The sequence below is a fragment of the Hevea brasiliensis genome, chromosome 11 (genome assembly GCF_030052815.1).
Source record: "Hevea brasiliensis isolate MT/VB/25A 57/8 chromosome 11, ASM3005281v1, whole genome shotgun sequence".
In the NCBI taxonomy this organism is placed as follows: domain Eukaryota; kingdom Viridiplantae; phylum Streptophyta; class Magnoliopsida; order Malpighiales; family Euphorbiaceae; genus Hevea; species Hevea brasiliensis.
In genome coordinates, this window is record NC_079503.1 from 92,709,939 (window position 1) to 92,719,453 (window position 9,515).

At 34.7% G+C, this 9,515-nt stretch overlaps 1 protein-coding gene across 1 annotated transcript; it reads right to left on the reverse strand.

The window, feature by feature from the left end:
* Positions 1-5,601: 5,601 nt before the first annotated feature.
* Positions 5,602-9,515, reverse strand: LOC110661973 (serine carboxypeptidase-like 31). Its single transcript, XM_021820833.2, has 10 exons — positions 9,195-9,515; positions 8,348-8,455; positions 8,111-8,206; positions 7,788-7,880; positions 7,621-7,703; positions 7,237-7,524; positions 7,015-7,145; positions 6,330-6,425; positions 6,114-6,219; positions 5,602-5,968 (listed from the first exon to the last, which is right to left on the reverse strand). Exons 1-10 carry the CDS (start codon positions 9,466-9,468, stop codon positions 5,822-5,824), a joined length of 1,422 nt encoding a protein of 473 aa, XP_021676525.2. The 5' UTR covers positions 9,469-9,515; the 3' UTR covers positions 5,602-5,821.

Consider the following 9,515-nt stretch of genomic DNA (forward strand, 5'->3'; position numbering starts at 1 on the left):
GGGTAAAGGATGATTTCAGTTACACAATCACCAAAACTACTGTATGGAGGGCTAAAAATTTTGCATTGAAATTGATAGTGGGTGATGAGGAACTTCAGTATGGAAAGCTCCATGATTATAAGGAGGAAATATTGAGGACTAATCCTGGCAGTACTGTCCAATTTAAGGAGAATAAGGGTGTGTTTTAAGGAGTGTACATATGTTTGGCAGCTCTTAAAGAAGCATTCAGAAGTGGATGTAGGAACCTCATTTATCTTGATGGCTGCTAGTTAAAGGGCACATATGGGGGACAATTGCTTTCGGCAGTGGGTATAAACCCCAATGACTGCATTTTTCCATTAGCTTGGGTGGTTGTACTAGCACAGAAAATAAAGATAGCTGGTAATGGTTCATGGAGAAGCTTAGAGATGATCTTCAAATGTATAATAGCCATTATTGGGCTTTCATGTCAGACAGGTAAAAGGTAAAATTTCCTATTTATCTGTTGTTAATTAGTGTTTTTAATTTTAATAGGTCATTGTGCACTGACTGAGAGTGGATAATTTGTTTTTTTTTTATTATTGTTCTTTTATATGCATTAGGGTCTTGTCAATGTCATTGGCCAAATGTTCCCCAACTCTAAGCATAGACTTTGTGTTAGACATATGTACACTAATTTCATATCTAATTTTAAAGGGAAAAAGCTTAAAGACTTGGTATGGAATGCACCTAGAGCCACTTATATAGCTAAGTTAGATATGCGGCTTGACAAGATAGAAGAAAAAAATGCTCAAGCTAGGCAGTGTTTAAGAGAGAGACCATGTGAGAATTGGTCTAAAGCTTGTTTCAAACCTGAGACAATGTGTAACATGTTAACAAATAATCTTTGTGAGTGTTTTAATAGGTACATCCTAGATGCAAGGGACAAACCTATCATTACACTTCTTAAGATGATTAGAATTAAGTTAATGAGAAGGTTGTTTAGGAAAAGAGAGATGATATCAAAGATCCAGGGAGCCATTTGCCCAAAAATAATGAAAAAATTAGAAGATATGAAACAATTATCTTTCATTTTCCAACCTATTTTTAATGGAGCTACAAAGGTGGAAGTTTTTGGTAGGGGTAGTCAGTTTGTTGTTAATTTGGAAAGCAAGACTTGCATATGCCGAAGGTGGGATTTAACTGGTATACCTTGTGCACATTTATGTGCTGTTATATTTGGAAATAATGAACACCCTGAGAGATATGTCAATGCTGTTTATTCTGTGGATACATACATGAGAGTGTATGGCCATGTACTTAACCTTATTAATGGGCAAGAATTATGGCCAAAAGCATAAATAGATAATATCATCACACTACTAAAACCTGTTGAAAAAAGAGAGGAACAAAGCAAAAAGCCAGAAAGAAGGATGTTGAGGAACTTGAAAGGGCAGTTACAATAGGGAAGCTCTCTAGAAAGGGAAAGGTAAACATAAGGTGCACAATTTGTGGGGTAGTTGGCCATAACAAGAGATTTCATAAGATTGATCCATTTGCACCAACAACTGGTGCAACATCTAGATCAGTAAGTATGTTTCTTTATTACTATTGAATTTTTATATTTTAAGGAAAAACTACTAATATTTTAATTATATAATTATAACAGGTTAGAAACAGGAAAGCATCTTCAATAAACCATTTAGGAATAAGTAACAGTCAATCCAACCAAGCTAGGGCAGCACAAAGTAACTTACCCCCACCAACAATAGTGTAATGGATGATGGATGTATGGTTTCCAAACAGAAAATATTCCTTTAGTAAATGTTTATCTTTCAAAAATTCAATGCATCCAGTGATTAACTAAAAATTTCGTTATTGTAGGATTCAAACCAAACCATTCCAAGAGCCTCAACTTCTATGTAAGAATGTATGACAGATGGATTTGTTTTTACATCTCAGTCACAGGTAATATATCCTAAACATTTAAATAATAATATGTCCTTAATGTTAAATTAATATTGCCTTGTCTAATATATATTTTATTTGATTTCAGCAAAGTCAACCTAGCAGCAACACATCTCAACCATTAAGGAGATTCAAACTTAATCCAACAAAGAGCATAACATCAACATCAATGAGGAAGAAGAATTAAAGCTTTAGCATGATGCCACAAAGATTAGGACCTTTTGTTGAAGGATGACAACTTTTTGTTTTTAGTTTAAGATTTGGGAATAGGGAAACTTTGGATACTTTTTGTCTTTCTTTTAGAAATAACATTAGTTTGTTGATAGGCTGTATGGATACAACTACAAAGGATTAGTGATGCAATGGACATCTTATGGATGGTTTTTTGTTTATCATTTTCTACATCACAATGTTTAAAGGGATTACTTTAGGATATGAAACAGCAAAGGATTAATTATTTCAATTTTGAAGCAAATTACTGATGTAAATGAACCACAATATGCAATGACAAGTATAGTATTTGGATTTCATTTTGTACCTTATTATTATCTACCATTACATTTTTCATTGAAAACTCAATTGATGAGCATGTATTAGATTGGATAAGCAAAATAAACTGATTAGAAAACACAAACATTGTATTTACCATTCAATACAAATCTTTTAACAAAACCTATAAAGAGAACTACAAAACCTACAAAGAGAACTACAAAGAGAAGACAATATTAAACATTTCAATTAACTATTGTAAACAACACAATTCCCTGTAAAACTATATAGGTGATGCTTGGGTGTTCAACAATTCACCCATTCATCAAAATAACCTCTCGATAACAATAAAAAGAAACAACACCAATGCAAGACCCATCCACTTTCTTCCCCTCCTTCTCGTAGCCTCCATTTCTCCTTCAATCTTCTCAATTCTCTTAAAAAGACTGGAAATTTTTTAGCTCGCTCTATATGGGAATGGATCATCGTACCATTGGAAAAATCCACAGTAGTTCGACCTCTGAAAAAAAAAAATTTCAAATCAATACAAACCCATTTCCCATCACAAATCATTTCATGGAAATGTAGTTTACATACCCCATAATTCCTGCATCCAAATAAGTGCCTCCCTGGGTTTGTCAAAGACCACGAGGTACGTAAATCCCCTTTAATATTACACTAGCATCTAGGCCAAAACCTTCCAATCGAGCTCTCTTCGCTGATTTAAGACATTATTGATGAATGCTTGGTTGTTATTCTTCAGGCTAACCTCTGTTCAATCCCTCCTCAAGAAAAGGCGAGGACATGGCTATGGCATCTCAAACTCTTCTTCCTCTTTCAACTTGTCAGATCCAGTTTATAGAGTAATGGATTAGTGCATGAAGGAGAGAGAAAGTAAGACATCCACGTCAAGCTTTTTTTTTTTTCAAATGACAGCTTGTAATTACCACGTAACTCTCTAATTGGAGCTCTCATCAGATTCTGGTGATAGGGATTTTTAGTGTGATAAAATTCAAATTTAGGTATTTTTTAGCGATAAAATAAAGTTCAGAGATGGAAGTGAAACATGAGGTCAAGTTAAGGGACGGTCAGTAAAAATTACCCTAATGTGATGTATAAGCAAGACTTTTTACATAAAAATAATTTAAGTATGACTAATTTTCTCTCTCCTCATGCACTGCGCAACCTTTCCAAGGAGACTGTAGTCAATATCATTACAATGCTTGTGAAGCTTTCTCTCTCTATCTCTCTAAAACTGCTCGATCTCTTTCTTTCTTTCACTTCATTTATCTTCTTCCTCTTCTTTTGAAATATATAACAAAGGAAGATTCTTACCAGTAGCGTATTCTTGGTGAATATCTCAAGGACATTGAATCAAGAAAAGAGAAAATTGTAAAAGTGCTTCAAAGCAAGACATAAGATCAATAGAATGAAAAATAGATTCCATTGATATTGAACAAAAATCTACAAAGAAGTTTCTTATTGCAATTATAAAAAAATGAAAAGGAAAACTTTTGAGAGGATAATAAGCTTAGAAAATGTCATATGCAACGCAAAAATAGTTATTGGCTTTATCTTGATTATGAATTGTTGCTTGTTTATTCAAAAAAAAAGGAAAAGCAGTCAGATGAAAATTGATATAAGTACTGCATTACATAGCAAAATGACACTCTTCCTTGATCCTTAATCTGTTAATTATACAACTACTAATTTTATCATTTCATTCCCTTATCTGCAAATTGAAGATTATGAAATGTGATTTAGCAAATTTTGGTACCAATTGTCAACCAAATCTCACACATACGAGAATTTCTTTTCCCATTACTTGTCATATTTTTTTCAAGGTCACGGAATTTAGATTGGCAATAACATAAAGTTGAAGTTTAGGCAATCCTTCCAAAGGTGTCATAGGAATAAGACAAATTCACCATATGAACAGAACAAGATTTTTAGGTATCAAAATTTGAGAACTTTGAGTGCAAATGGTTAAGTTGTGACATCAATGTTGGAAGTTCAAATACAAAGAATTAATTTTAAAAAAAATGCATCAAAAGAAGGGGGAAAAGAGACAAAAAAAAATCAATAGAATGAACCAAATTATCATGAAAAGCCATAAAGATATGATCTTAAGAAACTGATATCCAAAATGATATGAAATGAGCTAGCAATGTATTTTGTAATGTTGATGCAAACTTACTACTTTGCTAAGAAGTACCTATCTTTTTAGCTTTGCTGGCACCAAGATACATCTCCAATAAATCTAGGACTCCATCTTCATACCCATTAATATATTTCTTCTAGAAATTATTCTCATTGAATGTGAACAACCATTCAATTTTCCTATTCCAATTAAACATTTTCTTTAACTTGAAACCTTCAAAACATCATATCTTGGATGAAGCCTTGTGTCAACTACATGCAAAAGAAACTTGGGATAAGTAATTATAGTTTGCAGTTCCAACTTCACAGTGTTCATGTAGAAATCCATCACATTATTGGTTTTCTCCTCTGAGCAAGCTAAAATAATTGGTTCTCACACAAAAGCCGACAAAATCTCTTCACTCCATTCAAAACTCTTCATCAACTCAATTCTTTTCTTCCAAGTAGACTCACTCATTGATAGCATCACTCTAACAGTATGTTTGTCATTTAGTCTTTGTAACGATTTGATTCATTCTTTTCCTTAAGAAGAGACTAATCAACCAAATACAAGAAATGATGGGGTTGCGTGTAAAGAATTATTACAAGAGGCGAAAGAGGAAGTGTTGGCTCAATGGATCCAATGATGATGACATAGGCTGGTGATACACCTACTTTGCTTGCTTGATGAGGCATTTGCGAATGGAAATTTTGCAAGTGAAGGTAACGATAGTGGGGGAGTTGACAGTGAGAGAGAAAGAAGGAGATGGAGAGGGTTTTAGAGAGAGATAATTAATTAACAAATAAGTTGATTGTTTGCTATCTCCTGAGGATAGGGGAAAGCAAAGTGCATTTAAGGGAGGCACAAGTTTTATTTTTTAATTTAAAAATGTCACGTTAGAAATGCCACATATGCATTTAACCGAAGCTGATACCAAATTATAGTGAGAAGAACTTGCTCTGTAATAAAAACTAAGTTGAAATATTTTATTTTAACAAATTAAAACTTAAGGATAGAACGAAAGTACCCTCAAAGTTCAAAGACAGTTGGTACAATTAACCCCATTATTATTATTATTCTTTTGGTTGAGCATGTAGAACTTGTTCTGTTCACAAAAGACAAGATCTAGTAGTCTAGAAACAACACTAGCAGCACACCTTTTTTTTCAAGTATTTCACTATTTTCTGCTACTTAATTACAAACCTAGTACACTAAGAGAGGAAAACAAGGTTGCAATTAGCCAAGCCATAACTTAGTATTGATGATTTATCGGGAAGAAGGTGGAGATTCCCCTTGAAGAAAGGCTGAGAAGAATGCCAGTGACTCGCTTGGTTTGAAGATAGGCACAGCATGACCAGCTCCTCTAAATGTTGCAAATATAAGCCCCTCATATTCTTGAAACCAACCACTGACCTGATTAAATGATTAACCCACCTTGATTAGTGGTAGCTACAGGCAAACCACCATCTCCCTTAAGGATAATGTTTTGTCAATGACATGTCAAGTAACTGATAACTTTTAGGACTTATTAATATTATTTAATTCAGGTCATAATTACCTGCTTCTGGTGGTACCATGGCCTCCATGCTTTGATGACAGGTAGTCCCAGAGAGCCTAAGCTGTATCTTGTGGACAATACAGGAACTCTTCCATCTGTATCTCCACTGAGCCACCAAAGAAATGATATCATGATATTAATATAGGATAAGATCATTCAGGGTTGTTTCTATAAGCTCATAAGTCAGGTAAAACGGGTTTCAGTTAGGAAACACACCTGTAGACCCATATTCTAAGACCAGCCGCAATCATTTTCTTGTATATAGGAAGAACTGATCGCTTTGAATCTGACCACTTGTCGAATATCTTATGACTGAATCCAAGAAAGTATATCAAATTGTTCAGATTATTCTGTAAACTGTAATTACAACATAATTTTAAGTTTTGAATCAACATATTCCTAGTTTTCTGTAAAGTTTATTTTAAGTGCATAGTGTTACAACAACTAATATTATATTTGTTATTTAAAATTCTAGTGTAATTTAGAGAGAATTATATCTTAGATAGAGTATAACTTCTATTATAATGTTATACTTAAATTGAGTTGAATGCTTAATTAGATTAGGATTAATAATACTAAAACTATAAATAAGAGTATTTGTGAAAATGTTATTTAGCTTTGCTTATTGATGAGGGGGCTCTGCTGCATAATTCAAAAGAAAGAGACTATTGTCTATCATACTCTATGGATAGGTTATGTCTAGAGGAAACTAACAGGAACTAATTAATATAATTACTTTAACCAGTTATGTGGTGGTAAGGATTTGTAATTGGGTCAAAGAGTGGACATAGCTCTGCATTGAGAGGGCAAGTAACTTGCGTTTTTTTTTTTTTTTTTTTTATAGTTTACATAATTTCATAGTGCACGATGATGTAAAGATTGAGAGAGGGATTTAAATTACTTGCAGATGCTCCAGTTCTCGAGCCTGTGACCATCACTGACGTGGAGGGCCTTTTGAACATCAGGTCTATTATAGAAAGCTCCTGCATATTCATCCAGGCATGGATCATAACCACCCATGATCCTTGGCATCTGAAAAATAACTCTCTCCGTAATGTTAAAAGCATGTGAAAGACCTCATAATAAAATAATCATCCGAGGTCATTTTCTTTAAAGGACTCACCATTGTAGATGTATGCATAAACTTGACCTGCCTAGATTTGTCGTCTGAACTTGCTGCATCACCAATACAAATTGAGGTGTAGAGGCTGAAAATATCTATCTCGTTGTACTGTCTGAATAATTCATCGACAGCTTGGCTACAATCATTATTGCTCCATGTATCATTACTTCTAAAGTTGCAGCTTTTTCCGATTATCTTGTGGGTTTCATCTGATATGACAGCATGGCTCCAAGCATAATCCACCATACCTGCCCAGTCCTCAGCATCACTTGTTTCAGGATTGCCCATCTGTAATGAAGCATAAACGTTTATTAAAAATTTATTGAGAAATAGGATCACTATAATTATGCATAAAAGTTTCCAACTCCACATCAATGGCCACACCAGAATACCCCTGAGATCAATGTGAAGGAATGAATCCACGTTCCGGTCAAGTATCAGCTCAGCAAGCTCCGGAACATATTTTCCTGTTAATGCATGTTAAACAATGTTACCATAACACGGGAATTCAAACAAAATGATTGTAGCAAGACGTTGCAATGGTGAAATACCTGCATAGCTTTCCCCAGCAATATAAAATGTCCGCGTTCTATATGATGGAAATTTGCGAAACCACTTTTGCAAGAAAGCGTAAGCATCAATTGCTAACAAAAAGGTATGAAGTAATTAGAGTCAGGATTTTCTGCTTATGCTGAAATAGTCCAAAGCACTCATATATATAACACAACCTTCACAGGAAAACCGCAAATATTCATAAAACATATATGTAACTTGAAATGGAAAAAAGAAAAAAAAAGTAGTAATTTGTCAGACTCAGGCAAGGTGAAAACTATTAGCAAGTGCATAGATAAATAATGGTTAGCGCGATGCTTACCTGTAAAATCATCTCCCAGAACACTGTAGTCACTAGTTGTATTTGAGTATGAAAAACCAACTCCAACCGGGGACTCCAGGAATAACATGTTGGCCTCTGTGTCATGATAGGTATCAAGAATTTAGAAATCAATCTCATAATCATCATGAAGCATAATGTGAGTGCAACCACAATAGCATATGTCATATTCTGTTGAGTAAATATTGGATAGCATTCTCCAAACTGTGGGCCCTCTACCTCTATTCCATGAGTAGGGATTATATTTAATTCCATGTCCATCAGTGTCCACTAGGAAAGGTCCAATCTCTTGTGTTGCTCCATATCCCACAGAAGAGCACCCAGGACCTGAAAGATGAAGCATCTTGCCACCTTATTTGAGAACATAGAATAAGAGCCAAACGAAGAGTGATTGAAAAAAACTTTGGAAGGACGACTTTTGAAACGATGGGAAATAGATACCCCACTGAGAAATTAAGGATGGGCAATATCATATTATATTATATACTTAAAAGAACTTTTATGCAATTGTTTATGAGCACAAGTTTGTTTATTGGGGTGGGGACCTGTCTAAGGACCAGGCAACATGAAATCATTGAGAAGAACTCTATTGTCCACTACACACATAAATATATATTTGGTCAAAAGATCAGTACTGAGATCTGAGTGCCCTCGAAGATAATATCTTGATGACTAAAATTTCTCCCTACAGAGAGTGGTAGGTCTCAAAGCCCTAACTTTAGAACCAGTCAATTTCTTTTTTCTGGCCATCATCCATCATTTGCTGAAAGGCCAATATGGGATGCAACAATGGCTAGAGAAAATCTTTTCTTTATCGCTTCCTTCTCAGGTATTCTAGCAAACAATTTAAACGGGACATTTTTAAGTAAGGCCACCAGTAATCATTCATCAGGATTATACAAAGTTCTACTTCGGCTTAAAAAGGGGAAAAAAATGGAACGTTTATGTTCATACCTCCATTAAGCCACGGCACTAGAGGCTTTTCATCATGGTCATTCATCAGGATTATACAAAGTTCTATTTCTGCTCAAAAAGGGAAAAAAAAATGGAACTTTTATGTTCATACCTCCATTAAGCCACAGCACTAGAGGTTTTTCATCAGGGTGAGTGGTGGCCTCGTAGAACCAATAGAAGAGTGCCCTTCCATTATTTTCATTCACTGTAACATAACCAGCATAGTGCCGGAAGTCCACATCTGGCTGGCCAGGCAAATTAGTTACAAGATGCTCATTGTCCAGTGAATTGAGTCGCTTATCACCATCCAATGGTGAGTATCTAGCATTCACAACTGGCTCAACAAGGATTACAGCAACAAGAACCAAAGTGAGGAACACTGCCATCTTGGTGATTGGAAACAAAGACCTAACTTAGGAATAGCTTCCCAAAA

Excerpts from the sequence above, each read along its gene's own strand:
- LOC110661973 (XM_021820833.2), bottom strand. The coding sequence starts at position 9,468 with ATGGCAGTGTTCCTCACTTTGGTTCTTGTTGCTGTAATCCTTGTTGAG. Across the intron at positions 7,525-7,620 it reads TTGATCTCAGGGGTATTCTG|ATGGGCAATCCTGAAACAAG; the intron begins GTGTGGCCATTG and ends GCTTCATTACAG. Across the intron at positions 6,426-7,014 it reads GAGAACTGGAGCATCTGCAA|TCATAAGATATTCGACAAGT; the intron begins GTAATTTAAATC and ends TCTTGGATTCAG.